The sequence below is a fragment of the Lipotes vexillifer genome, unplaced genomic scaffold, assembly GCF_000442215.2.
Source record: "Lipotes vexillifer unplaced genomic scaffold, Lipotes_vexillifer_v1.1 scaffold778, whole genome shotgun sequence".
NCBI lineage: Eukaryota > Metazoa > Chordata > Mammalia > Artiodactyla > Lipotidae > Lipotes > Lipotes vexillifer.
Window position 1 is genome coordinate 1931902 of NW_006774127.1, and position 24661 is coordinate 1956562.

The 24661-nt window shown below is 55.2% G+C and overlaps 2 protein-coding genes across 5 annotated transcripts in view; both read right to left on the bottom strand.

Annotated features, from left to right (window-relative positions):
* ARPC1B (actin related protein 2/3 complex subunit 1B) overlaps window positions 1-10658 on the bottom strand; it is a 14734-nt gene extending 4076 nt beyond the window's left edge. The window contains exons 1-5 of the mRNA XM_007448859.1: window positions 10623-10658; window positions 2756-2832; window positions 1916-2020; window positions 1255-1477; window positions 414-521 (exon numbers count right to left, since the gene is read on the bottom strand). Of these exons, the coding sequence (XP_007448921.1) occupies window positions 414-521; window positions 1255-1477; window positions 1916-2020; window positions 2756-2819 (500 nt within the window). The 5' untranslated portion in view covers window positions 2820-2832; window positions 10623-10658. The remainder of the gene's footprint in view (window positions 1-413; window positions 522-1254; window positions 1478-1915; window positions 2021-2755; window positions 2833-10622) is intronic.
* A 5552-nt stretch (window positions 10659-16210) lies between these two features.
* Window positions 16211-24661, bottom strand: part of ARPC1A (actin related protein 2/3 complex subunit 1A) — a 30062-nt gene continuing 21611 nt past the window's right edge. For all 4 annotated transcript variants that reach the window (XM_007448857.1, XM_007448855.1, XM_007448856.1 and 1 more), the window contains exons 6-10: window positions 23862-24074; window positions 21530-21605; window positions 21140-21333; window positions 18168-18258; window positions 16211-16601 (exon numbers count right to left, since the gene is read on the bottom strand). In XM_007448857.1, the coding sequence (XP_007448919.1) occupies window positions 16563-16601; window positions 18168-18258; window positions 21140-21333; window positions 21530-21605; window positions 23862-24074 (613 nt within the window). In that variant the 3' untranslated portion in view covers window positions 16211-16562. The remainder of the gene's footprint in view (window positions 16602-18167; window positions 18259-21139; window positions 21334-21529; window positions 21606-23861; window positions 24075-24661) is intronic.

Sequence of the window (24661 nt, forward strand, 5' to 3'; positions counted from 1 at the left end):
CCAGCCAGTGGCAGGTGGAGACTCTTTGTTCCAGGCCTTAAGATAATGAGGCAGGGTTTGTCCCAGCCTATCAGTCATTATACCTTAATGTGAAAAAGTACACCCACTCATTTTCCCTCAGATAGAAGCCAAGAAGCTGAATGAGTGGGAGGTTCTCATGAGTACTGGAGGGCCTAGAAAAGAAATCTTGCTGACATTAAGTGGTGGCAAGGGGCACATCCCTTTAAGACTCCCCAGAGGCTGGAGAGAGGACCTCTTCAAAGAGCAAAACCTCACAGAAGCTCAACTGAGGCCCCCAGGTCATCTGCTGGCCTCAGAGCTGGTCTGGAAGGTGGGTCGTGGGGCTCCCAGGACAGGGCTCCCCTCCACCCTCCAATCCCTGTCCCTGTATTGATGGCAGGGCCCCCCCTCACCGGCACTTGAAGTCGCAGGAGCCGGCGGCCAGGAGCACATTGTTGGGATGCCAGTCCAGGCTGAGGATGGTGGAGCGAATGGGCTTCTTGATGTGCTTGCAAACCCACCTGGACACGGCAGGCAAACAGGTAGGGAGGAGACAGGGACACACAGGTGGGCACCCGCCAACCAAGAGGCTCCAGGCTCCCACTGGGCCCTGCAGACCACAGAGGTCCCAGGAGGAAGGGGCCTGGGTCCAGGCTAGCAACGTGCCAGGTCCCACCCAGGGTGGGGACTCCACCCCTGGTCTTGTGACAACCCTGGGGCAGCTCAGTGAGAAGTCACGAGGCTGCTAACTGGTCAGGATGGGATTTGAACTCTCCAGCCTGACCTCCCGCCTGGCCTCTGCCCTCAGGGACCCCAGGAAGAAGATCATGATGTGCCTGGGAGCTTGTGAGTGGGCCCTGGAGTGCGATGGGCCGGGAGCCTTGGGCGAGTGATCTGCCTCAGGGCCTTTGCTCATCTGTAATGGGACTGCAGCAGACACCCAGTCCAGGGGGCTGATGGGAGTGGGTGGGTCAGTGCCAATACGTGTGCAGGACTTAGCGTGATGCCTGCAGAGGCGGCCCAGGTGCCGCCTGGGCCCTTATTACTGAGACAGAGCTGTGGGAGGGCAGGGGGCTGTGCAGAGAGCCTTTCGCCTCACCTCCAAGGGCCAGAGAGGACACACTTCCCCAAGGTCATGTGAACAGGGGTCCTGACTTCCCGTCCCATGCTTTCTGGGACCCTCTTGTCCCACCACCTGTTGGTCTGCAGCCCCAGGTCCCTCCCAGCCCACTCTGGCCCCGCCCAGGCACCCACCAGTCGTTTTCCTGCTCAAAATAGCAGATGGAGATGACACGGGAGCCACTGCCCACAGCAAACTTGTTCTCCTGGGGAGCCCAGCGCACACAGCGAGCAGCGCGGTTGATGCGCAGGATGACGAGCGTGGGCTTCCACGTGCGGCCTTTCAGCGTCCACACGTAGGCATTGCGGTCTGTGCCGCAGGTCACGATGCGGTTACTCTCAGGGGCCCAGTCGATGCCTGTGGGGTGGGAGGAGGCACTAGGCTGAAGCCATCCAAGCAGAGGTGGCTCTACAGTGTATGCATGGGGGGGCTTAGAGGCCACAACTGGGATGAAAGCTGCTCCAGGGGGTACTACTAGAGTTCACTGGGGGTGTTACAGCTCCCCCAACTATCAGCAGACATGCTGGAAGGCCAAGCCAAGAGACTGAAGAGAAATGGGTCCTTGGTAATGCTGAGCTGCTGGATCACACCTTTCCTGAAGCCCTTAAACTTCTGAGTTTTTCAGTAACATAAACCAATCAATGTAATCCCTTTATAACTTAAGCCAGCTTGAATCAGGATTCTGTTACTTGCAACCCAAACTATCCTACCTAACATAGTGAGCAGGTGGATGGCCCGGCCCTGCCCTGCCCACTGCGTTCTTTCAGGAAGATGACCCCAGCCAGCCCAACCCACCTGTCACCTGCCCGTTGTGCTCCTTGAGCTCGTGCACCTGGACCCACTTGTTCCCACTCTTCTCATAGATGTGCACCTCGTGGTTGTTGGGGCAGATGGCGATCTCTGCAGGAGAGACGGGCGGGCGTGGGGAGGAGGGATGCGTGCCCAGGCTCCCTCATGACTCCCCACCTTCTCAGGCCACCTGAGCAACACTTTGTCCTCTGCTAATGCACTCTCCTCTGCCTCAGGTCCTGCTGGGCCCCCCTTGGGACTCCTCCCCAGGGGCTGGCCACCCCTCATCTGCACCCCTCCAGCCCCAGTGTCCCCAAGGCAGTCTCGCAAACCTGCGGGAGCTCTCCCTGCCCCCTGCTCCGCCCCTGCTCCAGCCACGGTCTCCTTGCTGCTCCTGGTGACACCAGGCTCTGCCGCCGCGGGGCCGTTATACCCACCCTGGCCTTCACACGCTGGCTCCGTCACCTCCTTTGGGTCTCCATGCAAACGTCACCTCCCCTGAAAGCCCTTCCCTGGCCCCCTTTTCTAAACTAGTGCCTTGGCTCCATCACTTTCCCCTCACCCTTCATGTTTCCTCAGAGCTCATTTCACTGCAGGTTACATTTCCCATCCCCAAACCCTCCCGTAGCTGTGAGCAGAGGGCAGACCCGCTGTCGTGCCCACCCAGTCCTGGCACCCAGAGCAGTGCCTGGGGTAGGCAGGGCCGTGCTCTCGCCTCCAACCCTCAATGCCCGCTCGCCTGGCTGCCCTGCTTGCGTCCCTTCCCTCCTAACACTCAGGATCTCAGGATCGGGGGTGAAGCAGAGGGACAGCTTCCCACGTCATCCGATGGGGGGGGGCACTCACGGGTGCGGTCCTTGTTCCAGGCATGGCAGCTGATGGGCTCCACCAGGAAGCTGTGATAGGCCATGGCTGCTCGGCTCCTGTGCCCAAGACAGAGAGGGAAGCCAGGTCAGCCCCGCCCTGCCCCAGCCGGCCTTGCGGGAGGGCAGCAGGGGCCACCCTGGCCTCCCGACTCTGGCCTAGCACTTTGCTTCCCTCCTGGGGCCTCAGTTTCCCTCCTCATGAAACAGCAGCTCTCATGGGATGTGTCCGAGGCTCCAGGGTACAAAGACAAAGGATGGGGTGGGGAGTGGAGGCGGGGAATGGGGGTGTGCGCGAAGCCACTACCATGAGTGGGGTATGCTGGGACCCTGCCCCAGACAGGCCATCAGTCATCATCTGTACCTCAGTTTCCCCATAGGTGGAAACTCTCGCTCCCCAGGAGTGAGCCAGGCCTCCTGGCCTTTGCACATGCTGTTCCTTCCCTCTGCAGGGAAGGCCAAGCCTGACGTATCTTGGAGGCCAGTTCTGTCCACATTTCACACCAGCGTGCTAGTCTCTCTACACCACCAAATGTCCACCCCTGTTCTATGCAGCAAAGTCCTGCTCAACTGGAAAGACCCAAAGAGAGCATCACTTCCTCAAACCCATTGTCTCCCCACCTCAGCTTCCCAGTCATGGGTAGAGCCCAGCAGCACTGCCTACCAGCTGTGTGACCCCAGCGTATCACTCGCCCTCTCTGAACCTCAATTTCCACATCTGCCAAATGGGAACAGGAATCCGGTCCCCCGCTCGCCAAGGTGTTAAGAGGGTGAAATAAGAGGACCCACCACGCCTGGCACATAGTAGGTGATCATGAAATGGCAGTGCTTTGTCTAGAATGGATGTGCTGGCACCCGGCGTGCTTCACCTGTTTAGGGGTGGGCCTCCCGGCCGGACCAGGGACCAATCCAAAGGCACATGAGCCTCAGGTCTTCTCACTGGCTGTTCCCTCGGCCTTCGAAGCTCTTCCCCCAGATGCCTGCACAGCTCCCGCCCTCGCTGCTGCCATTCAAGTCTGTGTCCAAGGCCACCTTCTGAGCAAGGCTGCCTCCCACACCACCTCCACACTCCCTAGTCCCTAGTTTTCTCCAGGGGATAATCTTACTGAACACGAGTTACTTTGTGCTCATTCATCCTGCCCGTTTGTCTTTCTCCCCCTGCTGGAAAGTAACGAGCTTGATGGAGACACACATTTCTGACCATCTTGTTTACATTTCTATCCCTGGTGCCTAAATGCATGGCACATAGTAAGCACTCGATGAATATTTGATGAACACAATTGTTTACTGCCATTAGTGTCCAGCAGAGTAAGTTATTTTTTTAAATGTAAAAAAAAAAAAAAGCCACACCACATTCCCTGAATGCTACACTCACCAGCTCTAAGCCCTCCTGTATTCTCGACTTGAGCCCCAGATGACGGATGTGAGGGCTGCGGTTGGAGGGGAAGCCACCTGCCAGAGTCACGTGGCCCTGACGTGGGTGTTCCCAGGCCCTCGGTCACCTCCCCCACCTGACTGGCAGGTTTGTGGCCCGAGGCTGGGCCCCAGGAAGGCTGCTCCTCAGCCTGGATCTGAGCCCTGACCTCCCCGGAACCCTGGGGTCTCTCTCTGCCCCCAGGGGGGGTCTTGACCAAGACCCCTCTGGGAGGAACAGCACTGAGTTGGGACCCAGGCACGAGGGTCAGGCTGCAGTGCCGTCCATCATACTGCTGGGGACTCCGGGGCTCAGCGACCACAAATCTCGCTTTAATTTATAGCAGGAAGTCCTGGAAAGTTCCTAAAGCGGCACAGACCGCCGCGCATACGTGCATGGAGAGGGCAGGGACCACGACGCCTGTTTCTGCAGGCCTAGAGCAGGGCCCCGAGTGGGTCCCTGGGCAACATTTGCTGAGAAAGAAGATGGACACACACAGCCAGGCTGAGGCCACACACACTCACGCGTGGTCAGCCTTGCACGCGCGCACGCGCACGCACGCACTGCTCCTATACACACACACACACACACACGTCAGCCTTGCATGCACACACGAGCACACCGCTCCCACAGCAGCTGTCTCCCCAGCCTCTGTCTCCTTATAAGGCCTCTTTGTGTAAAGCAGAGGCCCCGGAAGTGGCCTCGGAGCCCAGGTCAGCAGGCCTGACAGGGTTTCCCCAGGCACTTCCGCTGCATCCGGGCTGGATGGGCGGGGGTCATCCACATCTCCACCGCAGAGAGGGAGCACCTAGGCCTGTCCACTAAGCTGTGCTGCTCTGTCTGCCCCCATTCCCCAAGGTCACAAACGGGGCAGGGGGCGGGGCAGGGTGGTGGTGGTTAAAGTCAGAAACTCACTTCCAAACGCCAGCTAGGTTCTTCTTGGCCCCTGACTCCACAGGAGGCCAACCACCCCCTCCCCTTCACCCCAGGCGGCCCAGCAGAAGCCCAGGGGGTCCCTGGACCCTAGACTCAGCCGGAGCAGAACCCAACTTCCCAGCTCCAACTGTCCCAGGCTCACTGTCTGGCCGGGCATCTCTGCCCCTTGCGAGCTCTTGGTGAGTGTCCAGACGTGTGGGCGGGGCTCTAACAGCCTGTCTAGGGACTTTTCAGAGTTCCAGGCTGTGAAAATGGAGACACTGGCTCTACAGCGGACCGCGGCCCCCACACTTGCCAATATCGCAGCTGAGAGGGCTTGGGGACCCTGCCCATTGTTTCCTGGGACCCAAAGGTTCTCAAGGGGGAGAGGGAGGGGCTAATAAAGATGGCCACAGCACAGTGGGACAGGCAGGTTCAGAGCACACCTATCAGCCGATCACACTTTAGCATAAATTCAGACAGAAATACTCCCTAGTCTACTGACCCACACTGTGAAGGGGGGAGGGGGTACGGGTGGAAGGGGTGGGAGAGAGGAAGACGTGTTTTCCCCTTTTCATAACTTTTTCATAACTTCTGCAAAGCGGTTGAAAGCAGCAGGGCCTCCCGAGGACTCCCTACCCCAACAGGTTACAAATGCGGAAGTGGCAGCCCAGGGAGGGGCGTGGCTTCTCCAGCCACTGCAGGCTTGGGGATCATGGGATCATTCCGTGTGGTCAGATCCAGGAAAACAGCCTTCACACCAGGCCACCCCGCCACAGGAACTATGACTTAATCATTCCCAGGGAAACCTCTACCCTACCGAGGGGCAGGAGGGGAGGGTGGGGTGGGCACTGCCCGAGTGTGGACAACGCAACAGCTCAGCGGTGTCTCCTGATGGAGACAAAGGCAGGCTGAGGCCATGGCCCCGGGAAACCCACCCACTCATCGCTGTGACCCTGTGAGTCAGCACTGTGGACCCATTTGATTGTCAAGGACAAAGAGAGAGGAAGGGGCCCTGAGGATGGCGTTGGGAATGGGAGTCCACGTCTAGAGCTCTGTGCCCCCATCACCCTGGAAAGAGAGTGAGGCTGGGGGAGCACGGGCCAAACCCCGACAGACTCCCCCAGCTGGCTCTGTCTCCCACCAGCCTGGAGCCGGGATCTCTCTGTGCTCCAGGTAGCTCTTCCCCCGTGTCTGGCACACAGTAGGTGCTCAGGATGAATGGACGGGGGATCACGCAGGGCTGGGAGAGCAGCATGATGGCTGGGAGGAGCTTTGGGTCTCCAAGGTGTGGCGTGGGTCTCCAGGCAGGGGGTGCCAAGGACCATGTACCGGGGTGTGGACATAAGCTGCACGGGGACAGGTATATTTGTTTTGTTCACAGATGAATCCCCAGTACCAATTAGAGTGCCTGGCACATAGTAGGTGCTCAATAAATATTTCTTGAATGTGGTTGCATGAATGAATCACATCCGTCTTATGGTATACTCCTTATAGACCAGCCCTATTATTTCACTGGTACATGTATGCAATCTGTAAATATTTACTGGGGAGTATGCGCTCAAGATTTTTTCCTGATAGCGTCAGTGATCCAAAAAACTTGGAAATCGTCAATCTAAAGGGTCCTCTCTGAGGATTCGGGGAGAAAACAGCTCCCTTCCAAAGCCAGGCAACCCAGGCGAAGCCCCCAGCTGCCCAGCCAACGGTCTCAGGCCTCCCATCTCTTTCTTACATGCTGGGTGCAAATTCTGACTCTCTCCATACTGACTGGGTGCCCTCTGCCAATGTTTCACCCACATCTCTATCCAGAAAAGTCTGGGGTTGGACGAGGCACCAGCTGTAGGTTCTTTCTTGCTTTCAGAGAAGCTTCGCCGGCCCAACCTTCTCTGAATCCAGAGGTTTGAATGCATTGGAGGCTAAACTAGGCAGGAGCTGCCTGGAGCAAGGATCTCTGCTCTGCAGGCACTCAGGGAAGTCCCCACCCAGCTCAGCCACTCCAGGGAGCTCATTTTGCACACATGCAGAGCTGTTACTCAACTTCCTGTTTTATGTGGAACAGCTCTCCTCACCCCAACAGACCAGCCAATCCTAGACCAGCTCCGCTCTTGAGGTCTTACAAACCAGGCAAAATCAAGTCAAGAAACACAAATGAAAATAATCATAAGGCACCATAAAGCATCAGCTAAAATAATCCAAACCAAACAAAACCTCAAAACACATAAAACTCAATGCTGGCAAGACTGTGGTGAAATTCTCATTTGTTGCTAATTTGTTCAGCCTTCCTGAAGGGCAATGTGGTAACACTCAATCCAACCAACTGGGTGGGAACAAACAGAAGAGAAGAACACAAACAGGAACTTAAAAATTGTTAACATTTTTGGTGGCATAAATTCATTTTGGTGCTAAAAAAATAGCCGACTTTTTTTTTAAAGCAAACATGTTCATAATAACCCTTTTTAAAATGGTGACAGGATAGAAAAATCCAGATGACTACAAATATGGAAAGAGAAATAGTGATATGAACATGTTGTTATAAAACCTATGTGGATAATATACAAACACTTATGTAATTAACTATGTAATTAATTAACTTACTTGGCTTTTTTTTTTTTTTTTTTGCCACTTGGCTGGGGGATCTTAGTTCCCCCACAGGGGATCCAACCAGTGCCCCCTGCAGTGGAAGCACGGAGTCCTAACCACTGGACCAAATTGGCATCTTTAAATGCCCAGAATTTACCCAGGACTTTGACATACATTCTCTCTTTTACACACTAAAACAAGCCCAAGAAGTTGTCCAGTGTTTGTTTTAACCTTCATCTTGTACAGGAGGAAACAGACTCAGACAAAAGCCAAACTTTGCTCAAAGTCACCCCACTCCTAAATGGCAGTTTGGGATTCTGACCCCAATCTCAGAGTTTAGGTTCACCTGGACACTTTGATAAATGTAGGCAGGCCTTATAAATAACAGCAAGGACAATAACAGGGCATGTTTAGCCCCTGTGTGTGCCTTACACTCATGATCATATTTAAGCCTCACAACTTGAAAGTTCCCCATTTTCCAGATAAGCAAAGTTGAGGCCCAGAGAGGTTAGGTGGCTTGCAAGGTCGGTGGCCAGTGATGGAAGAAGCTGGCGCTCTTACCAGTTTCTGGTCCCGGAGACCTCGCCGGCGGGGGTGCTCTTAACCACCGAGCAACACTGCCCGCCAGGCGGGAGGGGCCGGGGGACAGCCTGGAATAACCTGAGAGCCTCGGCGTCCGCACCAGGCTAGCTCCTGCGGCTTCACGCCAGTCACTACTGTGTCACTGTCACCGCCCGAGGTCCCGGCCCTGGCCGCGGTCCCCACGCCGCCGGCAACGGGGGGCGCCGCTCGGAACGCTCCGGTCTAGCGCCCGGGAGCTCAGGAGGGAGCGTTCCAGACCCGGCCCGCCCCGCCCTGGACCGGACCCCTAGGACCTGGCCCAGCTGGCGGGAGGGGGGCTGAGGGAGGGGGCGGTGGCCGGCAGGGAGGGAGGGAGGGGAGGGGCGAGGCGAGGCGGGCGGGGGCGCCAGCTCATTTCCCGGCTGGAGCAATCCCTCGCCCGGAGGAGGCCGCCCGCCCGCAGCCCGTGCCCCGCGTGTCCCCTCACCTCCAGGCGGGCCCCGTGTGGCCCTTCTCATCCCCGATCTTCCGGCGGCCCCTCGTTGCGTCCTCCCCACCTGCATGAGGTCGCTCCCCGCTCTCCCCACGCCCACCCCCCCTCCGGGCAGCTCCCGCGCCCCCTCACCTCGGGGCGCCGCGGCCGCGGACTCTGGGCAGTCGACGCGCCGAACCGGCTCTGGGCCCCGCGCAGCTCTGCCACTTCCTCGTGGGCGGGGGGCGGGGCCTCCCGGCTCAGCCCCGCGGGGACCGGGCGGGACCCGGGCGGGACCCGGGCGGGCGGCTAGCGGTTGGAGAGCCCTGGTACCGCCCACCCCCCGGGGCTCGGGCCGAGCTGACCCGGGGCGCCCTGAAGGCGTCCGCCTCTGATCCTGGCGGGCGGGGAGACTGAGGCTCGGCAAGGGGGACACCGCCCGGGCGGGAACCCGAGCCCTGCAGCGCGCACGGCCCCCACCCCCGCGAGCGGCCGTGGGGAGCGCCGGTGACCCAGCAGCTTAGCTGCCTCTCCCGGCCTCGGGCCCCGGCCGCGCGGGGACCACCCCTCCATTCGCGAGCGATGCCCGCTGGGCGCCGAATGTGCGGGGTGTGGGCAGTCAGGGGAGCCGAGACGGTCCGCCCGCCGCCGGGGTCCTCGCTTCAAAACGGGGCCGCCAACCCCTGGCTGGTACAGTTCCTTCTCAGTGCGGACTTCCTGCCCCTCTTTCCACCGCAGACCGCTTCCCACCCTTAAGTTACCCAGCGGCCTGGCAGCCGCCTGTATGTGGGTCTTGGGCCAGGTAGGCCCGGCGGTCTCTCCATCCCTGCCTTCTGCCTCGCCAATGGAGATGTGGCCAGGTGGTCCCTCCCGCTACGATTCAGCTCAGCTGGTCAGCCAGGCACTAAGCAGCATCACGGATGGGCGTGGGGTCTTCGTGGGTCTCAGGAGGTCCGGGGCCAGGCACCCACCCTGTCAGGTCTCCCCGCTTTGAGCCATGCTGTTCTTTCTGTCTGGAACACTTGCCCCACCCTGTCCCCACCTGGCCCACTTCCCTTTATCCTGCAGGACATGAGTGAGTGTCTCTTAGGTCACTCTGTCCCTGACCCCCTCCTCAACAGGATCCTGTGCTCACCAGTCCTGGCTCCCATTACACAATTCCACACCTGCAGGCAGCTGGGAGAATGAAAGGTGTCCAAAGGTGAGGAGCACTTTGAGGTGAGCACACAGGGTGCTTGGGAAACTTCAGCTTCGATTAGTAGGACCCTAGCCTTCCTGGCTCTGAGGAGACACTGAGTGGCTGTCAGCAGGGCCCCCCATCCAGCCTTGGCAAATCCAAGTGATGGCTTTAGTCAGAAAAAAGTTTCAGATGGTCTGTACTGGCCACCCCCATCCCGTAAGGGCAAGTGCAGTTTAATGCTGAGGTGACATTTGTGTCCCTGCCTTCCATTTACCCCTCCGCAGCTTTGCAGATGCTCAGGGAACCATCCCAGGTGGGACTGAGCCCCATCTCTGATGGTGGCCCCTGAGTGCTGTCACCCAATCAGCGTGTGGTCTCCCCGCCCCACCTCCTGGACTTGTGACCTGAGACGGTGGGTCAAAGCAAAGCCCAGGATTTCGGATGAAGATAGAGGGGAAAGCAGCGCCTTCTGGAATTTGAACACGAAACTGGAAGAGCCACAGGGAAGCCCGACAACCCAGGGGGTGGTGGGGGAGAGGGAGCGTGATGGAGAGAATCCCAGGAAATGACCAGAGCCCTGGTCAACCTCTGACTGGCAGCCTGAGCCCAACCTGCCTCCGGGGGTTTCTTCAGGTACGTGAGCCAAGGAATCTACTTTTTAAGTTGGTTTGAGTTGCTTTTCTGTTACTCATTCCTAAAAGCATCCTACAGCTCCCGCGCCCCCTCACCTCGGGGCGCCGCGGCCGCGGACTCTGGGCAGTCGACGCGCCGAACCGGCTCTGGGCCCCGCGCAGCTCTGCCACTTCCTCGTGGGCGGGGGGCGGGGCCTCCCGGCTCAGCCCCGCGGGGACCGGGCGGGACCCGGGCGGGACCCGGGCGGGCGGCTAGCGGTTGGAGAGCCCTGGTACCGCCCACCCCCCGGGGCTCGGGCCGAGCTGACCCGGGGCGCCCTGAAGGCGTCCGCCTCTGATCCTGGCGGGCGGGGAGACTGAGGCTCGGCAAGGGGGACACCGCCCGGGCGGGAACCCGAGCCCTGCAGCGCGCACGGCCCCCACCCCCGCGAGCGGCCGTGGGGAGCGCCGGTGACCCAGCAGCTTAGCTGCCTCTCCCGGCCTCGGGCCCCGGCCGCGCGGGGACCACCCCTCCATTCGCGAGCGATGCCCGCTGGGCGCCGAATGTGCGGGGTGTGGGCAGTCAGGGGAGCCGAGACGGTCCGCCCGCCGCCGGGGTCCTCGCTTCAAAACGGGGCCGCCAACCCCTGGCTGGTACAGTTCCTTCTCAGTGCGGACTTCCTGCCCCTCTTTCCACCGCAGACCGCTTCCCACCCTTAAGTTACCCAGCGGCCTGGCAGCCGCCTGTATGTGGGTCTTGGGCCAGGTAGGCCCGGCGGTCTCTCCATCCCTGCCTTCTGCCTCGCCAATGGAGATGTGGCCAGGTGGTCCCTCCCGCTACGATTCAGCTCAGCTGGTCAGCCAGGCACTAAGCAGCATCACGGATGGGCGTGGGGTCTTCGTGGGTCTCAGGAGGTCCGGGGCCAGGCACCCACCCTGTCAGGTCTCCCCGCTTTGAGCCATGCTGTTCTTTCTGTCTGGAACACTTGCCCCACCCTGTCCCCACCTGGCCCACTTCCCTTTATCCTGCAGGACATGAGTGAGTGTCTCTTAGGTCACTCTGTCCCTGACCCCCTCCTCAACAGGATCCTGTGCTCACCAGTCCTGGCTCCCATTACACAATTCCACACCTGCAGGCAGCTGGGAGAATGAAAGGTGTCCAAAGGTGAGGAGCACTTTGAGGTGAGCACACAGGGTGCTTGGGAAACTTCAGCTTCGATTAGTAGGACCCTAGCCTTCCTGGCTCTGAGGAGACACTGAGTGGCTGTCAGCAGGGCCCCCCATCCAGCCTTGGCAAATCCAAGTGATGGCTTTAGTCAGAAAAAAGTTTCAGATGGTCTGTACTGGCCACCCCCATCCCGTAAGGGCAAGTGCAGTTTAATGCTGAGGTGACATTTGTGTCCCTGCCTTCCATTTACCCCTCCGCAGCTTTGCAGATGCTCAGGGAACCATCCCAGGTGGGACTGAGCCCCATCTCTGATGGTGGCCCCTGAGTGCTGTCACCCAATCAGCGTGTGGTCTCCCCGCCCCACCTCCTGGACTTGTGACCTGAGACGGTGGGTCAAAGCAAAGCCCAGGATTTCGGATGAAGATAGAGGGGAAAGCAGCGCCTTCTGGAATTTGAACACGAAACTGGAAGAGCCACAGGGAAGCCCGACAACCCAGGGGGTGGTGGGGGAGAGGGAGCGTGATGGAGAGAATCCCAGGAAATGACCAGAGCCCTGGTCAACCTCTGACTGGCAGCCTGAGCCCAACCTGCCTCCGGGGGTTTCTTCAGGTACGTGAGCCAAGGAATCTACTTTTTAAGTTGGTTTGAGTTGCTTTTCTGTTACTCATTCCTAAAAGCATCCTAATAAATATGCACACCTGAGGACTCCCTCTTCCTCACGAAACTGAGCTAATTTGATAAGACTCAAGCTTAGTGCGAGCGGAAACCATATTTGTATTATTCACTCTGCTCTTCCCAGCGCCGAGATCAGTGCCTGGCAGCCAGAAGCACTCAGTATGTATTTGCTGAATGAATCAATGAATGAACAAACCAGTGGGGTTAGAAACTTGAACCCACTTAACCTGTAGTGTAACTTGAATCTTCTTGCAGTGCCTGGGTTTCTGTATCTGTAAAGTGAGGCTAATTCCTAACAAGCACTGCCCGGCCACCTCACAGGCCTGCAGTCACTGTGGGAAGACCCAGTAGATGGGAAACACACCTCAAGCTGGGAAGCGACAGGGGTGTTATTTGAAATGGCTCCCTTGGGGAACAGTCTTCTAAGCCTTAAGTGGAGCAAGTCCTTGGGTGAGGAGAACCTGGTGGTGGAAGAATTTCATATGGAGCTCAAAGAACAGCTCAGAGAGCTTTGTTTCTCCCTGGAATCTGCCTCCCCTGGTGCCCTGGGATGAAGGTCCTACACTCTACCTTCTTCCCCGCCTTCCCAGAATTCCCAGGAGGCAGCCACACACCCAGGCTGACTTCTCAGGGCTGGCTGACTTGAGGAGGGCCGTCAGTTGGGGTCTGGTGCAGCGTTTCAGGGCCATCAAGGTCCTCCCTGGCTCTCTGCTCCTTCCTCCTTGCTGCACTGGCCTTACTGCCTCCTGGTCACAAGATGGCAGCCTAGCTTCAGGCTTCTGGACTCAGGAGGTGGTGGGCTGGCCAAGGCAGCGGGAAACCAGGGAGGAAAACCTTCCAGAAGCACGCAGCGCTATCTCCTTCTGTCTCAGCCCCTGCCCACCCCCGAATGGGGACCATAGGTCTCCCCCGGAGATCGAAGAATTGACACCCGGTGCCAGGAGGGAAGAGGGGAGACCCTGGGCCTCCTTCCAAGGACACGCACACATGGAGGTCTGGAACACACACAGCACTCCTCAGCCGGGGCCTGCTCACACCCCTTCCAAGCCACATGGCTTAACTGAGAAACCGAGGTCTACCAGGAGACCCCACAGGTATCGCCGGGCGGTCCCCTCCTGGTTCCAATGACATCACCCTGCTTCTGAGTGTGGTGACAGAACTGGGCTGGGTCACTAGGCATCTCCCCTGCCTGTCACCACCCAGCAGGGAGCGTGCTTGGTGGTTACCCCTGGGGCTCTGGAGAGGCTGCCTTGATACAGGCTGCCCTCCCTCTCTGAACTTGAGTTTTGTCATCTCTAAGATGTGGCAGTCACAGTTCTAACCCTGCAGGGTTGCTGTGAGGAGTCCTGCATATCAGCTGCTTCCCTTGGTGCCCGGCACAGTGACCTTGTGTGCATGGCACACATTCTTGCTGTGTTGGATCCGCCCAACCTTCCTCATCAAGCTCCACTCAGGTGAGTGGCTCCTCTACCTTAGTAGCTTTCCAACTTTTTTTGACCATGACCCCCACAGACATATGTTGCGGCCTAGTCCACAGCCCCCTGTGTATCTGAAACAGAAGCACCATGAAGCAGAACTTACTACATGCAATGCAGAATGTTTTCTCCTCTAAGTACCAGCCGTGATTTTACAACCTACAAATGGGCTCTGACCCTCAGTTTGAAAAACTCAGCTCCAGACCATATTTCCTTTTTTTTTTTTCCCTGCCGTGCCAAGTGGCTTTTGGGAGCCTAGTTCCCTGACCAGGGATTGAACCCGTGCCCCCTGCAATGGAAGCACAGAGTCCTAACAACTGGACTGCCAGGGAAGTCCCTCCTCCCCTTTTCTGAATGGACCTAGTGGATTCATTTCCTGTTACTGCTGGAGCAACTCACCACAGAGCGGGTGGCTTGAGACAACACAAGTGTCTTCTCTTACAGCGCTGGGGTCAGATCTTCACAGCCCACATCAGTGGCTGGCGGGGTGCTGTTTCTTCTGGAGGCTCCAGGGGACAACCAGGTTCCTTCTTGCAGCTTTTAGAGGCCTTGGCCTTCTCCCACCCCAATCTGTGATTCTACCCGCTCATTTGCTCAGACTCTCCCCCGCCTGCCTCCCTCCTATAAGGATTCTTGTGATTACACTGGGCTCACCTGATAATCTAGGCTCAGCTTCCCCAGCTCAAGATCTTTAACTTAATCCCATCTGCAAAGCTCACAGGTTCTGGGGATTAGGACAGGGACATCTTTGGGGGGCCAGTAGTCTACCTACCATACCTAATATTTGAATTAGACACACACATAACTCACATAACTTTATAATGTATAGACCATCTGTATTATTCCACGTGGGGTAGCTTAATGGCCTCACCGACATCGCAGGCACCTGAGGGAACCCTAGGCCTTCGCATCACTGCCTCACTGGGCACACATGAGAACTAACCCACTTGCATGATTGGGTCAAACTGAAAGGGCCATGCCTAAGCAATTAATCTGGGTTCTGAGGCCAACCCCAGTTTTCTCAGCATATTCTAGAAAACAATTTTTTTGGTTAGCAGAATCCTTCATACACCAATTCCCACCCTACCCCACTCTGCTATTAAGGGTCTCTGGGGCCTAATATAGGGCCAATGCCAAGCCTGAAGGCAAACCTCGGCTTTACTGAATAACAGTAACTGCTAACCCTTTACTACTCCCATTTTATAGGTGAAGACAGTGAGGCTCAGAGATGTTAACTATGTTGCTCAAGGCTACGCAGCTTGGCAGAACTATGACCTGACACCAAAGCCTCCAATCAAAGGGCTTTGGCCACTGTCCCTCCAAATCGGTAGCGATTGTGGACCGAGGACTGCTCGGTGTCTCACAAGCAGGGCGAGATGAGAAGGGAACTTCCACCATCTCAGACCCCAGCACTGTGGGTTTCTGGCTGCCACGACAGGGATGGGCCTTCTTCCATGGACGTGAGATGGCCCAAGTTAAAAGAAAAAAGTTGACTCTAGGCGTAAGTTCTTGGAGGCCAAGTTAGTAAATTTGTTTCTTTCACAGAATACATTGTTTCTCTAAAAACCTCTGGAATTGCTCCCAAACCATGTGATTTAATGAAACAAAAGAAATTGGTAGCTAATTCGTTTCTTGGCCTGCTTTTGTCTATCTTGTTCTGTCACGACAGCCTTGCTGAGGTACTGGTACAAACACGTGTACACAAAGGAGCTCCTGCCATTGCGGGGGGGCAGGGAGGATGCCACAGCAAACGGGAAGAGGCCGGTGCCCAGGTGCTGGGATTCTCTCCTGGAGGGACGTAATGCTTCCCATGGGTTAGCAAAAGGGCAAATTTACTCTTTTAAGAATATCACGATGTCCTTTGAGAAGCGCTATTACCAGCGTTGTCCTAACTACTGGAGTTGTGTTGGAATCACTGCTCCGCTTCTGGGCACACAGCCATGCTCTAGGCTACGCTGTACTCATTTATTTGCGCCTCTCAAGAGTCTCAGACTTGAAATGTCAAACTTTGTGTCTAATTATGATGAAGATGACTTAGTTTGGGTACAATAATCTCTAAACCAAAATGACAACTTGTGCTTTTTCTCTCCCACTGCACACTCCCCTGCACACGCCTGCCATGGGCACTGGGCAGGGGCTCCCTGGCTGCTCATTGGAGGCGGGTTTCTCTGCTGCCTGTACGCAAGCAGGCTTCCTCTGCCGAAGTCCTGCACGGCTAAAACACAGCATTCAAGAACCGGTTCTTTTGGGTAAAGGTTGTACAAGATGGCTCAATATAAGAAACTAAGAATCTAAGGTTCCACCCTAAAAACTAACTAGTATAACAAAGAATTTACCCATCTTTTCCTACTAAAAATGCAAACGGTATAAGGAGACAAAACCAAGAACACATTCAGTATTTTTATTTAATTTTGTAGCGAACAATTTACATACCTCCCCCACCCCTTCCTTTAAGTTAGTGTGACAATTTTCCATAATAAACTACTTAAAGAGAAGCTTTGGTCAAGAATGGAATGAAACAGCAAAACAAAAAACCAAAAAACAAAACCCAAATCACTGCTGCTTTTAAAAAACCAACACTTTCACCAATTATCCTCAAACAAAACACACAACAAGGTTTGCGCCATATGTGTCTTCAGTGTTTCCTGGCGGCCGGCTCTCCTGCCCATCATGCGAATGGCGGAGCTGCCCAGCGCAGCCTGTCCGTCCTCATGCTGGATCTGGGCGGCTCGCTCAGCTTCACATTATCCGAAGGCCTTGGATAGAAGACTCTAAGGTCTGGAGAGCGGCAGGAAGAACACCGATGGTCAGTGGGGACCGGCCATCCTGGCGTTTTCCCCAAGGCACTACCCCACACCCCCTCCTTCCTGGCTGTGACCCGCTCCCTCTGACGGGCTCCAGGACTATGGCCTGCAGAGACTCTCCCAAGCAGGGCTCCCCCTGCTGGCCCTTCCAGGCCCTGCGCCGCCTTGTCCCCACAGCCCCAGCCCACAGGCTCTGGGCACACGCCTGCTCCCAGGGCACGTATGTGCTTATCATCTGTGTCACTGGCCCTCACCCCAGGTGCCCTGATGGCAGGCACTCCCGTGTTTCTGTGGCCCCCATGCAGCCAGCCTGGTGCACAACACCTAGCGGTGCTCAAAGGCAGACAGACCAGAGGAAAATGCGCTGGAACTTCCCAGCTTGCTCGCACAGGAGAGAAAGGACTTGGCCACACGGATCAAAGGATGAAGGGCGGAGCTACCTGCCCAGGTGGAGCTAATTGCACAGGTGCACGATGCCCCAAAGCAGGTGAAGGTAACAAGGGCGAGGAGAGACTTGTAGAGGCAGCAACATCAATCATGGACCGCACAGGCAGTGGTAGAATTCTGTAAACGTTTAACTTCTGGGGGTTAAGTCCACAGAGCTGCACACCGGAGCTGCTCTCTTAGCCCCGCCTCCTTATCCCAACCCCGAAGCTGGAGGGTGCAGAGGCCTCCGGGGTTTGTCCCTCATGGTCACAACACCCCTCCGCGCGGCCTCCTAAATCCCTCTAGTCCAGAACCTCCTGGCCACCCCCTGCCCCCCAGCACGGCTGGAGGCACATCCCCGCCACCCGTTCACTCCGGCAGCCTCTGTCCAGAGTCCTGGCCACCTGCACGTCACAGCAGGTGCCTTTCCATGTCGGTTCCAGAGCAGCCCCCAGCTGCCCACAGGCAGGGCCCGCTCTGCTCTGCTTCCGCAGGCCCCACAGCGGGGCCTGAGTGCAGCACGCGCCTGAGCCGCTCGGCTGCTCTGCATGTGCTGCCTCTGCAGCTCAGACAGCTCACCCGGAGAGGCAACTCAGGCAGTTCGTGCAGCCCCCCAATTCCTCAAGGTGAAAAGAGAGGCGCTGGCTCCTCTCCCAGAGCTCCACCCGACCCCCACCCTCCTCTCTCTCCCATGATGAGCTCCCCGAGGGCTCCTTCACGTCCACGTCCTCAATGCCAGCACCTGGCCCGGCACCCGGCAGGCAGGCAGTGAGTGCTGATCCGATTAGTTGGTGTCAACCATAAACACATGTCTACAGAGTTCAGCTAGTCCGGTCCCAACCTGGGGCCCGCCACAAAAGCAGCCCCCAGCCCCCCTCAGTGACTCCGAGGACATCCAGAAGTGTGGACTCCACCTCAGTGAGAAAGTGCGGCTCTCTCCTGCTAACAACTCCCAGGGTTTCAAGAGAACCACAGCCAGTGCACTACACTCCTGACGTGCACTGCGCTCCTGACGTGCACTGCAATTGACGGCTGGGTCCAAGAAATGAGGACCAGTCTTCTCATGGGAAGACTTTTAACACAAACGAGATCTGTTCTGAAAGATAGACAATACCTTGAAATCCCAAATGGTCATGGCTCCATCGATGCCAGTAGTGCAAAATTTGCGACAATCTTGCTTGTCCACCTCATAAATAGACACTTGACTGAAAAAAGGCAAAGACAAGAGAGAGACTGTAAGGCACATGGTGGAAGTGAGCTCCAACCTTCCTAGAAGGGTAACAGCGTCTTCAGGAAACGAACTGTCTATCAATTCCTTTATAGTGTCCATAGATATTAGTCTCTAGCCATCTAACTCAGAAAATATTAAAATGTATTTTATTACCAGATGTCCAGAAAAGAAAAAGACTGGAAAGAGAGAAAAGTTAAGACTGTGCATTAATTAGAGGGACGTGGAGAAGCAGGACAATTCAGGCCACACAGCGTGTACCGGAGCCAGGAGAGGCCACGACCACAGCTGTGACTGAAATGGACACACTGCTTAAAAAAAATACTAGAGGCATCATGAAGCACAACTGAAATCCAACTGGCTCCAAACCAAAACTCCCAAATTACCCTCTAGGACAATGAGGGCATATGAGTCAAAAGCTCTCCTTACATTTGAAATTAATCATTATTAATATTAGCAACATTCAGACACACCACAAAATTCCAACCAAGCTCAGCAGAGATTGATGAAACAACTTGGCTTAGCCTGATTATCTGAAAAACTTTCAAGAAAACCAATTCCACAGCTCAGACAATATTTGTCTTTCTCCCCGAAATGCCTAGAACATTCTCTCTGGGGAAGCGGAAGGCACACACCACCTGTTTCTGCACAGCCTATGGGCTAGAGAATAGCCTTTACAATTTTAAGTGCTTAGAAAAAAATTAAAAGGCTATTATTTCATGACATGAAAATTATGTGAAATTCACATTTCAGTGTCTATAAAGTTTTATTTTATTTTTAAATAAAATTTTAAATTAATTAATTTTTGGCTGCGTTGGGTCTTTGTTGCTGCTCGCGTGGGCTTTCTCTAGTTGCGGCGAGCGGGGGCTACTCTTCATTGCAGTGCGTGGGTTTCTCACTGCGGTGGCTTCTCTTGTTGCAGAGCATGGGCTCTAGGCATGCAGGTTTCAGTAGTTGTGGCTGGTGAGCTCTAGAGCGCAGGCTCAGTAGTTGTGGCGCACGGGCTTAACTGCACTGTGGTATGTGGGATCTTCCTGGATCAGGGCTTGAACCCGTGTCCCTTGCATTGATTGGCAGGCGGATTCTTAACCACTGTGGTACCAAGGAAGTCCCTATAAAGTTTTACTGAAATACATCCATGCATATTTGTCTCTGTACTGTCCATGGCAGCCTGCAGGCCACATGGCAGGGCTGTAGTAGTTGTCATGGAGACCATGTAGTCCTCGGAGCCTAAAATTTACTCTCTGGTTCCTTATACAAAACGTGTGCTAACCCTGCTCTAGGGTAAAGAGAACTTAATATCTGCAAATAAAAGTAGTCACGCCAATCTGCAAGGGTCCTTTTATTCCTAACCTCGAAGTCTCAAAAAGGCAATGAGAACTGTCTCTTACAGATACACAGTTTGCAGAGAAGCTTAAGAGAACCTCACAGAAAATAATTTTGAAAATCTTTCAAGACAGAGAAACTTGAAAAGTGTAGAGAAGAGTTCTGCTATGCCTTCAAATGACTACTTTTCAATAGAGCACAGATTATTTCCAGCCTATTTTAAGTCCAGTGGCCCTTTCCGCTGAACATAACAACCTGCAGTTAGAAATTCTCTTGAAGAGGGACTTCTCTGGTGGCCCAGTGGCTAAGACTCTGAGCTCCCAATGCAGGGGGCCCAGGTTTGACCCCTAGTCAGGGAACTAGATCCCACATACTGCAACTAAGAGTTCGCATGCCACAACTAAGACCCAGCGCAGCCAAGTAAATAATAAAAAAGAGAAAGTAATACAAATCTTATAAAAAAAAAAGAAGAAATTCTCTCGAAGAGAAAGTCTAGAGGTTTCCATTATTCTTCCCATGATCATCACCCACATTAAAGTCTCTCAACACAAAAGGTCAGTCAAAGAATACAGTGCAGGGCTTCCCTGGTGGTGCAGTGGTTAGGAATCTGCCTGCCAATGCAGGGGGCACGGGTTCGAGCCCTGGTCCGGGAAGATCCCACATGCCGCGGAGCAACTAAGCCTGTGTGCCACAACTACTGAGCCTGCGCTCTAGAGCCCGTGAGCCACAACTACTGAGCCTGTGCGCCTAGAGCCCATGCTCCACAAGAGAAGCCACCGCAATGAGAAGCCAGCACACCCCGATGAAGAGTAGCCCCTGCTCACCACATCTAGAGAGCGACTACGCACAGCACCGAAGACCCAACACAGTCAAAAATAAATTTAAAAAAAAAGCACACAGTGCATTTCTCCTCTAGATTAAAAAAAAAACCCACCAAGCTTCCTGGACACGACACAATTCTACTGTCTTATTTAATCACAGACACCTGATGAAAAATAAGGAGTTTTTTGGCTTTGTCATAATGATGCTGAAAAATCTGTCTCTCTAGTTGAACTATCTTCTTACTTGTACACCTTACTTGAAATCCATGGCTGAAGTGACAGCTACCTTTCAAACAGGATATGACTGTCAGGTGCTCACTATTAGAGGAACACGACATTCAGGAAGGTCTCCTTTTGTCCTCAGTCAAGTTTCTGAGAAAGCAAGACCCAGAAAAGGCTGCCTGACAGGCCGCGCCAGCTCACGGGCCTGCAGCAGGGCCTGCGCTCCGCATGCAGGACGCCCAGACCGTCTATGCCCTGAAGGACGTAATGACTATGTGGGGGCGGCTTGCTCTCTGTGACGAGTTGGAAGCAAGAGCCTGCAGCCAGGAAGTTACAGGCCCCTCACCGCCCCCGTTCCTGAATGGATGTCTGGGCCCACAGGACACAGAACATCACAGGGACCCATCAGGAAACGAAGAGGGGAGAAGGGCAGCCCGGTCACCTAACACTTCTGCACAGCCGTCAGGCCAGGGGCCGGGCGGCACCTACGTGATGCTGTTCTGGTGCAGCGTCTCCAGGGCCGTGTTGCGGTCCTCGGTCGTGGCCCGCTTGTCCATGTTGCGGAAGCGCTCCATGGCTGACATGTTGCGCTGGATGCTCTGTTTCGGGATGTCTAGTTTCGAGACGAAGGTCAAGCAGCCGCGGTCATCGCAGCTAAAGAGCATGGGGCAGCAGTCATGGCCCTGAAACGAGGGATCGGTTAGGCCCTGTGGAGTGTGCGCCCAGCGAGCGCCCCAGCAGAGCGGCCCCACCACGGGAGCCTCTAGAGCTGCTTCCCCTACAAGGCTGCTGCTCCGTGCTCGTGCGCACAGCCACAGGGCACGCCCTGCTCCTGTTCTGGAGAGTAAGCACAGGCCCCAGGGCAAGAGAGATGCTTACAGCGGCCACGACGCTGTTCTCTGAGACGAAGCGCACACTCAGGAGGGGCAGGAACTCTGTCTTCAGAGTTGAGACCCTGAACACAAGAACAGTGTTAACCTGAGATGGAGTGGACCACGCAGCCTCTTCAGACACAGACGACAAAGGACCCGTTCTCATGGGGCTTGGCAGGATGAACGAACACTTACGTTAAGAGGAGCCCCATGACCCAGGCCTCCAGGAATCTCCAGCATGAGCCAGCCCTGAGGTGACCCGCAGACGCGCAGGCTTCTGCCCCCTCTGGCTGTGCCCACCCCTCCTGCACCCCTGCTCACCACAAACTGCCCTACACTGCGGTCCCAGGAGCGCTGGTTCTCTGCCGCCTTGGCCTTGGCTCCCCCTGCCCCGTTACCCACATGCCCTTTCTGCTCCTCCTGCTTTTCCAAAGTCCACCCCAGTCTCTGAAACTCGGCTTGAGTTTCATCACCCCCATGAACAGCCTTCCTGGACCACTTCAGCCTGCAGTGGCTGCTCCTCTCTCTGGCCTCCTAGAGTTGACTATCACCGGCACGCAGGACCGAAGGCCTTTTTCTGCTCCCTTCTCCTCACCTGTGCTCACGTGGGCTCCTAGAGGGCTGGGAGCACAGACATTTATGGGAGTCTATTCTGTGCCCTGCCAGGCACTGGGGCAGGAGCTATGGCCACCAATGAACATGACACAGTATTGGCCAGCCAGGAGCTCACATGTGAACAGGCCGTGTGTGTATGTGCATGTGTGTGTGTGTACACACGCGTATGCTTCATGATCATGTGGCCGAGACATTACATAGATACGGCAGCAAACATGCTGGTTGATGAAGTAGGATCATATGGCTCCATATAAAAGATGATGCATTTTGAAACTGTGTCTCAGGAGACACTCCTGCCCTATCCCCTTCAGTACGAATGGTATTGGATTAAAGTACTAACACCTCATCTTAGGCTCTCCTGTGGCATACCTGGCTCTTACTACATGAAATACTCTGATATGGAGAAGGGTAGTGGATGTAATCTGACTTGCAGGACCAGAGAAGCCAAATAATAAATCAATACGAAGGTAGACAAAAGCTTATAATATAAGCATGTGCTAAGAGCTTATTATGCATTACAATAAACTGTACAGAAATCAAATAGCCATGACAAAACATTATTGAATGACAAACAGCAAATTACTATACAAAATGTATACCATAATCCCAGTGGAGTTAAAAATGAAAAGATATGTGTCTACATATGTACAGAAATCTTCTGGAAGGCTTCATAATTTAGATTGGGGGTGTGTTTAAAAATTAAAAAAAAAATCCACTCCAATCAGTAAAATATATATTCTTTCTAAAATGTCACTTTGTTGTCAGTGTGGGGCAGGGGGAGTCAGATGTGACTGGTTCCCTGCACGGGGGACAAGTCAGGAAACCCTTACAGGTGGGTTACCTTTTTTTTGGTTTGTTTGCTTTTTTTTGCAGTACGCGGGCCTCTCACTGCTGTGGCCTCTCACGGTGCGGAGCATAGGCTCTGGACGCACAGGCTCATTGGCCATGGCTCACGGGCCTAGCCGCTCCGCGGCATGTGGGATCTTCCCGGACCGAAGCACAAACCCGTGTCCCCTGCATCAGCAGGCGGACTCTCAACCACTGCGCCACCAGGGAAGCCCCAGGTGGGTTACCTTTAGCTGCCAACGGAAAGGATTCACCGGGACAGAACCAAGATTCACAAGCGGAAAGGACTGCGGTCACCCTCTCTCTCCCTCTAGACATGATAAGCAGACACAAACTGAAGTCTGATGAGACACACACTGCTCTCCTCAGGGCCGAGCAGGCACCTCCTTACAGAGAGTCTCTGCGATTCAGGCTCCCCCAGTGCACACACCAGGGGGACTGGCTCCCAGGGTGTCAAGTGTCACTGCATGAAGGCCCACACGAATGGAGCACTGTCCACTGACTACACAGAGTAAGAACACATCTCCCACTTCATCTAAGGCTGCTGGATGCCATTTACATGTTGTGAGGAATTCACAGGAACAGACTAAACTGCCATCTGAAGGAACTCTTACCAGGAGCAAACCAGGAGACTCCTTCGGAGGAATCACAATCAGCACTTCCATTAAGAAGTGTTTCTGGAAGTGAGACCTAAGTCTTCAAAATTTCCCCAAATGGACAATCTAAACGTGTGAAGGTAACTTTAAAGGCTGCCTTGCAAACTGGTTCGGATTTTTATGCTGGTGCCCTGCACTTATACCCAGGGAAGGGCAGCCTCAGGCCAGCTGCTGAGATCCCACCCCACTCCTCTCTAAGTCCAGATGAAGGCAGATACTCACTGCACACTTTTTGAGGCATCGGCAACGGACACGGTGCTGTCGTGGCTGACCCAGGCTAGGCGGCTCCCGCTGGCAGAGAAGCTGACCCCGTGCACCCAGCCGCCAGTGCCACTGCCACCAAACTCTGACATCAGCTGACCAAAAGGCATCTTGCTGCCCCAGGGTGTACTGGCTGGCTTCTCATCCACTTCTTTAATGTAGGCAGAAAACACTCTGTGGTTTAAGGGCAGGAAGAGAAGGAAAGAGTAAATGAAAATATGCGTATATAGAAACAGGCCACAGGCAGCTGCTGTAAGGTGTCCCAAAATGAAAAGATACTGACTCATCAAAAGCAAAACCTGATGGGCTTCCCTGGTGGCGCACTGGTTGAGAGTCCGCCTGCCGATGCAGGGGACACGGGTTCGTGCCCCGGTCCGGGAAGATCCCACATGCCGTGAAGCGGCTGGGCCCGTGAGCCACGGCCGCTGAGCCTCTGCGTCCGGAGCCTATGCCCCGCAATGGGAGAGGCCACAGCAGTGAGAGGCCCACGTACCGCCAAAAAAAAAAAAGCAAAACCTGATGACAGACAAGTTCAGATACATAAACCTCTTAAGACACAGAAGGGTTCTAAGGGCTGCCTACAGGTCAATTCAAGTTTGGCCTATGTCGTGTCAGGCACTACTCTCGGGGCATAGCTCTAGAAGTGATGGACACAAAAGCCCTTCCCTCCTGGAGTGCATCCAGCGAAGGACCTTGCTGTCCTGCCCCTCTCCGCTCCCTGGCCCATGGCAGACTCTGCTAAACGAGCACAGCATACTTTC